We start from the raw sequence: 13741 nt of genomic DNA on the forward strand, positions 1-13741 counted from the left end.
CTGTGTGTGTGTGTGTGTGTGTGTGTACCTGGCAGTCTGAGGTTGACGACTCGGTCAAACAGGTTCTTCTCTGCTGTCACTCGGTTCAGCACCTGGTTCAGCAGCTGCACGTGAACAAAAACATGAGTGAGACTCCGCCTCCACATAAACCTGAGTCCATGGTTAATTCTGCTGTCGGCTGATTGGCTGCCGACTCATCGTTAAATATTCTAGGCTGGCTGGTTTTTGGGTCATGTGACCGGGGCGCCGTAGAAGGCCGGGATGGGGGGGCAGGTGACATCATCTCCATCTCCTCCTGAGGAAACCTCCTGGCGTTGTGGGCGGGGCCGGAGCTGAACTGAAGCTTTTTTAATATTCGTGTCTGCTTCCTGTTCTGGAGCTCCAATAAGAAGGAGCAGCTGTGATCACATGACAGCGCGCTGCAGGCCGACGCCGCTCACATGTATCTCTCTGCTGACTGTTCTCGTGCTGCTCTGATGATAAGCAGCCAATTAATTCAGTCTGACTGCAGACTAACAGACCGAAGGCTGTTGTTGTTTTTTAATTAACGATTCGCTGAAGTCGCCGCACAGACCGTCTGTGACATCACACGTTTTTCTTTGATACTCAAACCCAATAAAAACTGTTTTATCATCGACTGTGCAAGAAAAGATGAAAATCACTTTACCTGCTCTGAAACCGGCCAATAACGAGCTCCGACTGTGTCACAGTGAAACTGTAAACCCGGCAGCGCCTCACCTGAGCGAGCCGTCTGAGCAGCAGCTCCGCGGAGGGGCGGGACCAGTCCAGGAAGATCTCAGGCACCAGAGTGACGGTCATCTCGAGCACCCGCAGCAGGCTGACGGACAGGTCGAAGCAGGTCGCACACACCTGCAGGTGACACCGCTAATCAGAAGCTGCAGGTTAACCTGTGGGCGGTGACCACACCAGTCACAGCCTAACACCTGAGCCGCGTTACCTGAGCGAACCCGGCTGAGTGACTCAGATTACCTTCAGCTGACGAGTGTCCACAAAGTTCCTCTCTGGACGCTCCGCGGCCTGCTGGATCTGTGAAGACACACAACCAATCAAAAAAGCACCTGTCGCAGCTGTTTCTGCCCCGCCCTGTTAAGTAACCTCCTCCTTTCTGATTGGCTGCCCTCAACTAACAGAATGTTTGAGCAGCATGTGGATGGAGCTGTCCCTCTATGACTTCATGCAGATCCAGAGGGGGCGTGGGCTCACAGGCGTCGCTGTGCACGCACTGAGGCAGCTTTGCAGGTGCCGGGCTTTCTGCCTGAACCTCTGCAGGCGTGAAATCGAGGAGCCGCGTCGAGCTTCGTGTTCGCCAGTTTGAACCGAAGCAGCAGACGAGGAGGTGGACAGCGAGGAACGGAAACATGAGCCTAATCTCTGAAACGCTGTGAGCGCTGGCCTGGCTGAAAATACCCCGGCGTCCCGCAGGAATACGATCAATTACAGCGCTGAGTGGATGATCCGCTGCATCTCACTAAGGATTTCCAGAAAAGCCCGAATAATCTTATTAAAGGGAAACAAAGCTCGGAGCTAAAGCTGACACTCCTCAGGCTGGGCTCGCTCTCGTGTTTCACTCAGAGGTCAAACACATCCTCAACCTTCAGTTCACAGCAAAGCACGACGAGCAGGAAGTGAGGTCGGACCGGCCTCAGCTGCGAGTGCACCTGCGAGGTCACAGTGGGCACACCTGTCAGGTGACGTCTGCACTCTGTGTAACATCCAGCAGGGGGCGACTGCACTGGTTTTATAAAGAAGTCTGTGAGAACAGGTCCTGCTCATCGCCCGAGGACGCGGGGGCCACGTTTGGATGGATCTGACCTCAGATCAGTTTTAGAGGAGCTTTCAGGTTCAGAGGATGTTTCTCCATCGTGGTCAACGCGTGACGGCGCAGCAACCTGCACGTGTGGACGGCACGCCGAGCTGCTGAGCCGTGCACTGATTTATCACAGCGGTGATTTAAGGTTGTCGGCCTCGTCCCCGCGCACAGAGTCCTCCAGGTCCTCTGAGTATGCGGACGATGCTGTGGGAATGTGGGAAGCAGACTGAAACGAATGATCTGCGTTTATGAACAGCTCCAATCAAACTTTACTCCTTCAGTATCAGTAATTAATAAAGTGAGTCGGAGGTGCTGAGTATGAATATATATAAAGACATTATTAAACATGCTGTAATGGGATATGAACACTAATGAGAGATAATTTCAGGGTTTTTTAAGTACTCGTCGTTTCTGTTGATGTATTAAATAATGAGAGTTGGTGTTTCTGGACCTTCTATTCAACGCCGTGTCCTGCGCGTGCTCACCCGTACCTGCTGGGACTCTGGTTGTTCTTACCTCCTGGATCATGCCGATGAACTCGGAGAAGGCCCAGTTGAGTTGGTTCAGGACGCTGTTGAGGAAAGAGGCGGCCATGTCTTTATCCATGCTGAGCAGCTCCGCCATGTGTCTCTGCAGCAGCAACGACGGGCACGGCTCTGAACCAATCACATGACAGAGGACAGGTGAGCAGAGAGAAAGCAGAGGACCGGACGCCGCCCGGCCCGGCAGCAGGTGTAGGACGCTGTGTGGACAGCGTTACAGACACTCGCCGTTTCCTCTGTGTACATGTACAATGACAATAAAGGCCTATTCTATTCTACTCTATTCTATTCTACATGTCTGTCATATTCTTCAAAACCAAAGCAAACATGAGTGAAAGGAAACGGGACACCGAGGGAAAACGGTCACAGACACGCAGAGGAGGGAGGGAGGAGGAAGGACACGGCAAAGACAGAGCAGGGAACACTCTGAGGAGAGGAGGAGGAGGCAGCAAATAGATGAAGGACGGCTCTCTGGCGCTTCGGCCTCCTCCGGGAGCTGACGGCAGCTCCGTGGAGTCATTAAATCCAATCCTCTCCTCTCTGCCCTCTGAACAATATAACAAAAAACACCCGCTGAGTCTCAAGTACGATGCTGTGAGATGCGTCCCAGTTGGGGTTTATTACTAGGGGCGGGTTTTGATGATCGATTTATCGATTAAATCGATTCTGGCTTGGATAACGTGATATCGATTCATTAAAATCCTGAATCGATTTTTTAATATAAATTTATTTTGCCCAAAACACCAGAATCTCAGGTGAAACCTCACAACATTTAAACAACCACCAAAACAGTAAATGAGAGCAGGAACACGATTCTGCACAAAGACGTAAACACAAAGGGGGGATCTGAGGGGGATCTGAGGGGGATCTGCGTCATCTCTATGATCTATCAGGTCCAAAGACGGCGGTACTGCCTGGGTCGGCCTTCAGCTGATCCCCGGTTGGGCCCTGCTGACTCGATTTCCTGAATGCTGCAGTTTTATCGTGGGGATGTTGATTCCTGTGCATGAGAGTTTCTATAGGTAGGTGTAAATATGGGCTGTCCGGATACATGAATGTGATGAGGTTGAGAGCCATACAGGGGTAAAGGGGTGGGGGGATGGTGGGAGGGGTTCACATGATGCGTTTTCTGGTTTGCTCACTTTTTTTTTCTTTTGAGTTCTTTTTTTTTGTTTGTTTATTTTATTTTTTTTTAAATCTGTAATTATCAATGTTGTTATGCTGTAATAATAATAATAATAATAATAATAATAATTATTATTATTATTATTATTATTATTATTATTATTATTATTATTATTATTATTATTATTATTATTAAAAAGAAAAAAAATATGTTCTGATCTGAATTATAATATTTCTGACTGTCTGAAGCAAAGTTTCCCAGATTCAAATCGAATCGATTCTAGAATCAGTGACGATACCCAGCCCTATTCATTACTGGGATTACTGAGTTTTACTGGGCTCCATCAGCACAGCAGAGCTACAGATTTGATTTCTTATGACTGAAGGAAACTAAAAATAAGAAGTGCCGGAGCCGTTTACACGGAGCACAAATATGAATCCAATTAACAAAGCTCCATTAAGACTAATGCACGATGAAATGAAGCTATTAGGCCTCGAGCTTTAAACAGAGGCAGCCGCCTGTGTTTCACACCCGCCACGAGCGCACAGCAGCTGCATTATGAGCACCACCCAGACCGCCTCCGCCTTTTATATTTGTCCGTTTTTCCACCGAACGACGTCCAAAGATGAGCTCACAGTAAGACAACAATCCAACAGAGTTCCTGTAATCGCGCAACTACGAGTCATAATGAAGAACGAAGGAAAAAGCTCGATGTGGACATCACGCGAGAACAGACGGACTCCAAGTATCCAGAGCAGGATGTCGAACGCTTTTTCTGCTGTGGGAAACAAACAGCTCACTTTGGTCTCAGGCCGGACCAGCGAGAGCCGCGTCAGCGCGAAGACGTTTAACGACACGTGTAACCTGTGACGTGTGAGCCTCACTTTGAATGCTGCTGGCCTGTCAGCGGTCAGATGATAAGAAACGTGTCAAACTCGCGACTGCCCTGTGATTACCAAACACAACCTTTCTGCTCATTTTTGGCAGTAATCGATTTTAAAGTCAACAGTGAAAAAATTGAATTTTTTCTTCATTTTTTTTTTTATTTAACCCTTATATTACATAGAATAGAATAGAATAATCCTTTAATTGTCCCACAAGGGGAAATTTGGTTGTAACAGCAGCCAAAAAGACACATGTTACCATAACTGTTATTATTATTATATTACTAAATCACCTGAACGGTGGGTCTTTATCACCAAGAAAAGAAACAGACTCTGAAATAACTTTCAAGAATTGTCCACAGACTGGAGTCTTTGCTGGGCCAATTCTGGCCCCTGGGCCTTATGTTTGACACCCCTGATCTAAAGCAAAAAATGACAAAGATTCAGATCAGCTGGAGAGGAAACAAAACCCTCAACGGGGGCAGCTGTGCCTCCAACCTGAGGAGACAACCTGAAACGCTGAGTATCGACCGATTTCCACCAGAGGGCCGTTTATAGATTAAGTACAACGTGCACTTCTGGCTGAGTCAGGCTGAGGAGGCTCAGGAGAGTGGAAGGAAGGGAGCAGGAGACACGGAGACAGCGAGGACAACACTGGGAGAGGTGAAATGATGAACTTACTCTGGAAACTAGCAATGGACAGATCTCCTGAAAGGCATGCAAAGGAGAAGCACAGAGAAGTCAGCGTCCGTGCAGGAGTAAGACTCGGGTGGGACACAAACAGGATTCAGCACCAGCTTCTGTCCCAGTTCATATTCACGACACAGTCACTGTCACTACCACGCCCTCTGACATCAGCCACGCCTCATGCCACGCCCTGAGTCTGACCGATTACTCCTCTTTAACCTCTGGTGTTTGCACTCTCACAGTGTACCTCCCTCATCCATCCCTCAGTTCACCATCGGCAGCCTATCAGACTTTGGCGGCTTTAAGCTGGGCGAGTAGTGACGAAGATGACGATGTGTGGCTCAGGGTCACTTCCTTTAGAGACGAGGAGAGGGGTTCGAGCTCTGTGCCTGCGCTCTGTACGCTGACCCAGCAGATCATCAGCAGGAATAACAAACTGGGAAACGCGCTGGACGAGCGCCCAAACCTGATGGGAGGCGTAGCGTAGTCGGCATGCTGGACGTAGAAGAGGCAGTGGCTCCTCTCTATCACTCCGTCTCTATTCTGTGTTTATTCTGTCTCTACTGAATCTCTATTCTGTCCTTTGGGAGTGCGCTGAGAAGCTGGAAGGAGCACTCCGAGTGAGGCAGACAGATCCAAGACAGTCAGTGAAGAGGAGGAACTGAGGGAAGCTACGAAGAGGATGAAGATTGGACGGTGCAGATAAAACACCTGTGCAGGTATGGAGCCGTCCAGGAGAGAGGCTGGTGTATAACTGACCTAAATAATGAATGAATTCATTTCCCCTGTAAAAGAATTTAGTGAGCTACTTTCCTTTTTGCACTGTGGTTATTTGAGCGTGTCGAGCTGTTTTATTGCATTTGGCTTTTATTTTTCCACCCTGAGCTCTTTAAAAACTCACCGAGGAGCGTCACAGAGTCAGTGAGGGGATGCGGTGGAGGGCAGGTGTTTTTGTATGCAGACACTCCCATAAAGCACCGCAGGCCGGGATCAGAGGGTGTAAACGGGCTGCTAAAGTGCCTCCACGTGACGATCCAGAGCTCGGCGTGCGAGGACGACCAGCGCTTCACTCTGAGAGCAGATGTTTCTGCATGATGTCGACGGCGAGTCGAGGCCGTCTGTGTTTTTGAGCACAAACACTGAAGCGCTGCAGAGCTGCTTCCTAAAATAAAACGTCAGTCTTCATCTCGGCACAAACATCACACACAACTTTGGTGATTCATTTCTGACGTTCACCTCCACAAACGCTGATGATTAAAGCCGTAAATCACAGCGAGCTGCGGCAAAAATAAACTGCAGACGAGGCAGCCGCCGCCTCAATTTATTTATGGAAATTCATGAAAGAACGAGCACCTGAACCGGGAACGTGCTGAAAACCAAGAGGAGGAGACGGGAGCTGATGACAAGCATGCACAGACAGAACAGCAAAGAGCACCTACTCTGCAGACTGGGCAGGTTGGCATCCTCGGGTTTGGTTTTCAGGAGATGAGGGAGGCGAGTGTATCTGTAGCCAAAACCACAACCCTGAGGAAGAGAGAGGGATGAAGGTCAGCAGAGCTGCAGGGAGACAAACTGCACAACAAAAACACTGAAGCGTCTGGAAGACGATCGCTGAAGCATCAGTGCTGCAGCACTGATGCTTCAGCGATCGTCTTCCAGACGCTGCTTTACTTCTTGCAGCACTAACACTTAATCAGTGCTGATTTCACTGGTTAATTAACAATAAACGATCAATAAATGTTTGTGTCAGACAACAAATACTGAGCAAAAGCCCGAACACGTCACTGTATCTTTGTTAAACGGCCGTAATGACCTAAAGAACTGCTTAAACACCGATTTTCATCTTAAAGAAAGACGCCATGTCTGCTTGTGCTGACCGGCCTCTCTCGACCACTCAGGGCGGTGCATCCGTCAGTCTGTTAAAAGCTTGGCTGTGATTGGTGACAGCCGCTGCTCCACTTTCACCTGAGGCAAGACAGCGTGAACATGTTAACCCTTTGCGAGCTTCAATTCGTGGCTTCCTGTCTCCGACTCTCTGGCCTCGAGCTAAACCTCGTCATCCTGTAAAGACACGGTTCTGTTTTTGGCTTCCTGTGAAGCTCTGCCTGTTTTAAATGTGCTGCGTGAACAGACTTCACCGTGGCCCAGAGCTGACGGCAGGAACGCAGCGTAGAGACCGTGCCGCTGCCTGAAAGGCCCGATCACCACGAGTTTTAAAACGAGAGCGCTACCACCAGCAGCCTCTGATCTAATGACCGTAAAGCTCGAGAAGATGAGTGCCGTGTCAGCAGGTCGGAGAAATATTGGAGACCATGTAGGGCCCTAAAGGTTAGAGCTAAAATTTTAAAATCAAACCTAAAACTTACAGACAACCAGTGAAGGGAAGCTAGAACTGGAGTGATACGAGATCTTCTCTTGGAGCCTGTTAAGAGTCGTGCTGCAGCCTTCTGCACCGTCTGAAGACGATTTAAGGCCGATTTGTTAAAACAAGTAAAAGGTTACAGTACTCTAAATGAGAGGACAAAAGCATGAACAATCATCTCAAGTTCAGGCTTTGACACCATTAGTCTGAGTTTAGAAATATTCAGTAAATGATAAAAACAGTTTCGGACCATCGAGCGACATCGAGCTGTCCAACACGACACCGAGGTTTCTGAGGCTCGATTTTACAGGAGGGTCCAAGATGCTGATATGCTGAGTTTCTGTCTTATCAGAGTTTAGTTGGAGGAAATTGTCATTTAACCGCTGGTTGATTTCTGTCAGGCAATGACTTAAATTAGACAATTTATAAAAGTCAGAAATCCTGAAGGAACAGTATAGTTGGATGTCATCAGCATAGAGATGATAGGAGATATTTTATAGCGCTTAATAATTTGGCTCAGGGGGAATACATAAAGTAGAACTAGAACCGGACCCAGGACAGATCCCTGAGGCTCCATGATTCATGCAAACAGTAAAAGATCCCTCACACAAATATGACATTTTAAAACAACAGCAGTAATCCCAAACAAGCTGTTGAGTCTGTTTATCAGGATGCTGTGATCTACAGCATCAAAAGCAGAGCTGAGATCCAACAGGACCAGCACTGCGTCCTCTCCAGAGTCTGCTGCCATCAAGATGTCACTGGATACTCTAAGTAAGGCCGTTTCAGTGGGATGCAGTTTACGAAAACCAGACTGGAAAGTGTCCATAACTGCATCTTTATCCAGGAAATAGTTAAGCTGTTCTACTACTACGTTTTCTAAAACCTTCTATATAAAAGGCAGTTTGGATATTGGCCTATAACTGTTAGGACGAGATGGACCCAGCTGAGGTTTCTTTAATACTGGCTATATGTCTGTGAAGGTTCTCAGTCATCCAGGTCATCGTAGTCAAAGGAGCTTGCAAAGAAAAGCGTCTGGACTTCTTTAAGTTGCTTGAAGACGTTTCACCTCTCATCCAAGAAGCTTCTTCAGTTCTAAGGTCAAATGGTGGAGAGTCCCAGATATAAACCTCTCTGTGAGAGGACAGATGGTTTGAAAGAGGAGTGAAAGAAGCATCTATGTCCACTGTGAGCGACCATCTTTGAACAGAGGCGGGGGTTTACGACACCAACTCTCTGCCATCTATAATCCAGGTTTGAGTTCCCTCCCCAGACGCCTTAACGCCCACTCACATCCTGGGCCATCTGACCTCAGGAAATCACATGATAAGGTGGGGCCAGGTTTCACAATGAGCTCACCTGAAACTCTGGCTGATTGGGACCCACACCCAGTTTCACACCTTGGCTCAGGCGATTAGAGGATCATCAGGGGGTCCTTTTGTCCCTCTGTGGGGGGAAACTCCCACTAGGTTTAAATCTGGGACTCCCCACCATTTGACCTTTGAACTGAAGAAGCTTCTCGGATGAGAGGTGAAACGTCTTCAAGCAACTTAAAGAAGTCCAGACGCTTTTCTTTGCAAGCTCCTTTGACTTTAATATTGGCTCAACAACAGCTTGTTTAAAGAAGCTGGAAACTGAGTATGAAGAGAAGTATTTATCATTTCCACAATACAGGGGTCAATGGAATCAAACACACTACTGAAAGGTGAAGATGGAAGGACATCGAGGGGGCTTGAAGTCTGTTTATATGACAAAGCAGGACTTTGATGTCCTGTAATGTGACAGGAGTAAAATAAATGATTTGTTTGTGACTGAGCCGCCTCATCACTGACGTGACCCAAACACACGAAGATGGAGTTTAGGATAAACCCTGAGAGAGTGTGTGTGTGTGTGTGTGTGTGTGTGTGTGTGTGTGTGTGTGTGTGTGTGTGTGTCTCTCACCCTCCACAGTCTGACCAGGATCCAGTTGGTCTGGGCCCAGGGTCTCTGCTCGTACGGAGCCAGCAGGTTCTTCATCATGGCCACTCGCCTGGAATCAGACAGGTGAGCATCAACACGTCACTTCCTGTCAGCTCCGACACATAAACATCATTTCAGTGAGAGCAGCTGTTTCCAGGACTGCTGAACAGCTGCTCTGATGCTGCTGACGTCACCGCACAGACGTTCAGTGAGCAGAGCTCTGGCTCGGCTCGCACATCAGGCTCGATTACAGCAGCTAAAAAGCCACAAACAATAAAAACAACGCACCCACTTCTCACCCAGCTGTCAGAGTGCGAGCGTGCTACACGTGGACAGGACTAACACACAGACCGAGGGCGTGGACCGAGGGAGGAAGCAGCGGCGGCGACACGCATCGTGCGACTTCCCTGTGAGCAGACAGAGCTGAGGGACGTTTATCCGACTCATTATCCTGACTGATGCTCAGAAACGATGCCGTGTGTCGATTAGTGTAAGGAGACAAACTAGGCCGTTCATCACGAGCTGCACGCCTGACACACGTTGATCCATCAGCTGTGGCGAGCTGACACCACATGACATCAATCCCTTCAGGAGCTCCGTTTGTGAGCGCAGCTGTTATTCACATCAGACTGCCCGTCTCTGCCGACACCCCGCTGCTGGTCCCGCCCTGATGTTTGAACCCTGCCGGCAGGTTTCAGGGTCAGAGGTCAGATGAAAACAGCTCTCAGAGTGGGTGTAGTGCATGGATCCAACTACACCTCCCCATAAACTCCATCATGTTACAGAGGGCACAGCGTGGCTTTATTAAACCCTTTAACAGCCTTAAATACTGCCAGCCAATAAGGATCCACCATTAGCAGATTTAGACTTTCTATTTTAAATGCGTCTCATCGCAAAAACTCGAGCGCTGCGTCCGAATTCACACAGGAGGGGAGCCGCTGGTATTTAATGTGGCATGCTGATTGGTCAGTTCAAAGGCAACTGGAGCCACGGGATTGGACCGCTGCAGGACATGAGCTCACGTCCGCCCCTCTCGGTGGAGCAGCGGTTAGCGCCATCGCCTCACAGCAGGAAGCGTCTCCCCGAGGTCGCTGGTTTCCTCCCGCACGCCAAGCACGCGCTCGTTAGCTTAACTGCTTAACTGACTGCAGGTGAGAGAGTGAGTGGCGAGTGTGTGTCACCCGCGATGGACTGGCCACCTGTCCAGGTGGGATGGGCGAGTGTTTACTGATCACTGAAGAGCAGCAGCTCAGAGTCACCCTGAAGGTTTTTCTGGAAAACAGAATCAAACCAGACTCACTGCTCCTCCGGGATCCTCTCCACAGCCCTGAGGGATTGTGGGTAACAGACGTAGCTGGCCAGCGCCTGCATCAGAGAGTCTTTGATATCTGAGAGGAGAGAGAGCAGATCAGAGATGCATTCAAAGACAGCTGGAAAAATAAACATTGCAGCAGGAAAACAGCTTTACTGCGCGCGTGCAGCAGCGCCCCCTGCTGTTTGCTTCCAGGTCGGTCTCACACACACACGATCAGTTACACCTGTCTAATGACACACTTATCAGCAGGCTCTCACTTTCCCATCCTCTACCCTTCCTCCTTCCTCCTCCTCATCTTCAGTCTCCTCATTAAAAATGGCAGTGAGGCGCGTCTAAGCCATTACATCCAGTCTCCTCCGCTGTCCTCCAGCAGGACTTCATAATTAACAGGTCCCGCCTCGCCGTTTGGACCAAACCGCTCGAGGCCGGATTTCCCCGCACGGCGTTTATCTCGGATGATGGATGGAACTGCTGAGCTCATCATTTCTGCTGCGAGGCGTCCCGCGGTCCTCGGGGGATTCGGTTCATTAGTCATGGTGGGCTCCAGTGCTCGCCCTCCGTCTCCTCGTAGATGCACATTCGGTATGAATGTGAAGCTGCTACGTCACCTCGTTCAAGTTATCACATTCACACATCCCCGGGCGGGCGGTGTCGACCCCACCCCATCAGCCGTTTCCAGGCGACGGGTCACAAACCGAGGCTAAATGTTCCGTCCTCAGCCTGGATCCAGATCAGCTCTCTGGATTACACTGTGGGTGGGACCCATGTGACCTGCTCACACACGACACCCTCCTACAGTTCTGGCCAACATGCAAACATCTCCACCCCTGTAAGGTGGTCATTCATAGACAAGAGATGGTGAGGGGCTCAGAGGAGAGCCGCTGCTCCTCCAGGGAAGGGAGGCAGTGGAGGAGGTTCAGCATCTGACCAGGAGGCCCAGCACACACAGCTGGAGAGATTACAGAACCCACAGAACAGCTGGAGGAGGTGGAGGTCCAGGAGTGGGTGAGTGAGTGAGTGGGTGGGTGGAGTATTTTACATATTTTAGGCATAAAAACTCAAGACTTTCGTTTGGGCTACAGCAAAGTGTTGACCACCCAGCACAGAGGGGCTCGCTTCCTCTGACTGAAGCTGATCTGCACTAAAAGACAAACACGAGTACAGAAGGACATGCAGACCGGGGACAGATTAAAGGAAAAGCCGTCCTAAAGGGTCAGGTGTGTGCTCCACCAAAGAGTGCTGCACAGACCCACACCACCCTCCACTGTAAGGCTCTGTGGGTGGAGACACCAGCAACATGTAGTGAAGCTAAGCTTGTTACAACTGGCCTCACTTTATAGAAATAAGGTTTTATTCTAAACAGTCTTAGTAAGAACTGAAGAGGTCAAGAAGGAGAGCGCCCTCCAGGCCAGTGGAGGCGTGTCTTTAATTAGAAATGAAGCCCAGTGTCCCGCTCTGCACTGCGAGGGCAGCAGGACCGCAGAGAGTCGAACATATGAATAAAAGTGATCTCAGAAGAGGAGACTGCCGATTCCAGCGTGCTGCCCTTTACTCAACTAGAATCAAAGGTGGACCTGTTCTGGCTCGCTATGATTGGATGAAAACTGTGAGGCGTGACCCATTTTTATGAAGTGGTGCCAAGGTCAGGGTTTTCCTTTAATCTGTCACACATCTTTATTGAAAATCTCCCCGAGACAGAAAAATGTTATAAAGCAAGGTCTGTGTGTGTGTGTGTGTGTGTGTGTGTTACCTGTCCCAACAATGCGTGGATCTGCAAAGTGCTTTGCGAGGATGGCGGCGAGCTGAGTCAGAGTTTCCTCGTAGCCTGAGGGAGACAGATAAAATAAAGTGTGTGTGTGTGTGTGTGTGTGTGTGTGTGTGTGTGTGTGTGTGTGTGTGTGTGTGTGTGTGTGTGTGTGTCTCTCTCCATAACGGAGGTTTAAACTTCTGAAAATACAGTAAAAAGTCTAAAATGTCTGCTTGTGCTTGTTTGTGATGAGCAGCAGAGTCTGTAGTTATAATGATTATAAATGGCGTCAAACACACATTCAGGCCTGTGAGGCTCATTTAGACCATCGGCTCTCAAACTGGGGTTCACGGACCCCCAGGGGTCTGCAAGCCATAGATTGGAGGTCCACGAAAACTCGTAGTGGCTCGTAAATACACGTGCATCATCCGGGGTCGAGCTAATTACTACAAATATTAATAAAATAAAATAATAATAAAAGTCCGTCCACTTCATCAAGTAACGCAAACGTCAAACCAGCTAAAGTGAGACCGTATGACCTCAGTGACCTCGAGTCGGCTTTATCGAGGATGGAAGTGTCTTCAAGTACTAACAAATGAATCAATGAAGCATCTCATCACAAAGCACATTTCATCTGCATGAGGACTGTGAGGGGAAAGGTTTTCCCCGACGCCGTCAGACTGCGAGATGCAGGACCGGCTCGGATCACCTGGGACCAGGTACTACGACCTAATGGAAACCCCTGATAACCGTGGTGAACCGTGCCGAGCAGGTGCTAATGCTAAAGAAGCTTTGCCCTCTTCTTTCACAGATGATGGTGTCATTGCGTGTGAATGGCCACATGGTGTGCCCATCAAAATCAAAATACTGCGCCGCCCTGTCTGCATGGATTCCCAGTAGGGCTGAAGGTCCGGCTCCCACATACCGGCGGCCCGTTAACGACTGACAGATGAAATCATCTCGTACGGTTGACACGCCTGCTCTAGAGTTCAGGAAACGCCCCGTTGAGGTCAGAGGAGAAGGGCAGACTGCTTCGAGCTGATAGGAAGTCAAAAGAAATAACCGCTAATCGATAACCAATGAAATAACTCGTTATAACCAAGGTGTGCAGAAGAGCAGCAGCAGATCACGCCGTCTCACTCCTGAAGCTAAGAACAGAAAAAACAAACCGATCAATCTGGACGTTTCCTTACGTCTGCTGCGACGCGCACGCGGTCGGCTCAGAGGTGGGGAGAACACAACCAGCCCGCCTGTGTGAGCGGTTCAGGCTGTGGAGGTGCGATGCTGT

General features: G+C 49.2%; 1 protein-coding gene across 1 annotated transcript in view; it reads right to left on the bottom strand.

Annotated features, from left to right (window-relative positions):
• rnf123 (ring finger protein 123) overlaps nt 1-13741 on the bottom strand; it is a 119069-nt gene that overhangs the window by 82693 nt on the left and 22635 nt on the right. The window contains exons 28-35 of the mRNA XM_084929673.1: nt 12457-12531; nt 10692-10779; nt 9374-9461; nt 6510-6594; nt 2348-2487; nt 991-1047; nt 739-870; nt 29-104 (exon numbers count right to left, since the gene is read on the bottom strand). Coding sequence (XP_084785799.1) covers nt 29-104; nt 739-870; nt 991-1047; nt 2348-2487; nt 6510-6594; nt 9374-9461; nt 10692-10779; nt 12457-12531 — 741 coding nt within the window. The remainder of the gene's footprint in view (nt 1-28; nt 105-738; nt 871-990; nt 1048-2347; nt 2488-6509; nt 6595-9373; nt 9462-10691; nt 10780-12456; nt 12532-13741) is intronic.

This window comes from Perissodus microlepis, chromosome 5 (genome assembly GCF_051167445.1).
Source record: "Perissodus microlepis isolate ML-2025 ecotype Zambia chromosome 5, ASM5116744v1, whole genome shotgun sequence".
NCBI lineage: Eukaryota > Metazoa > Chordata > Actinopteri > Cichliformes > Cichlidae > Perissodus > Perissodus microlepis.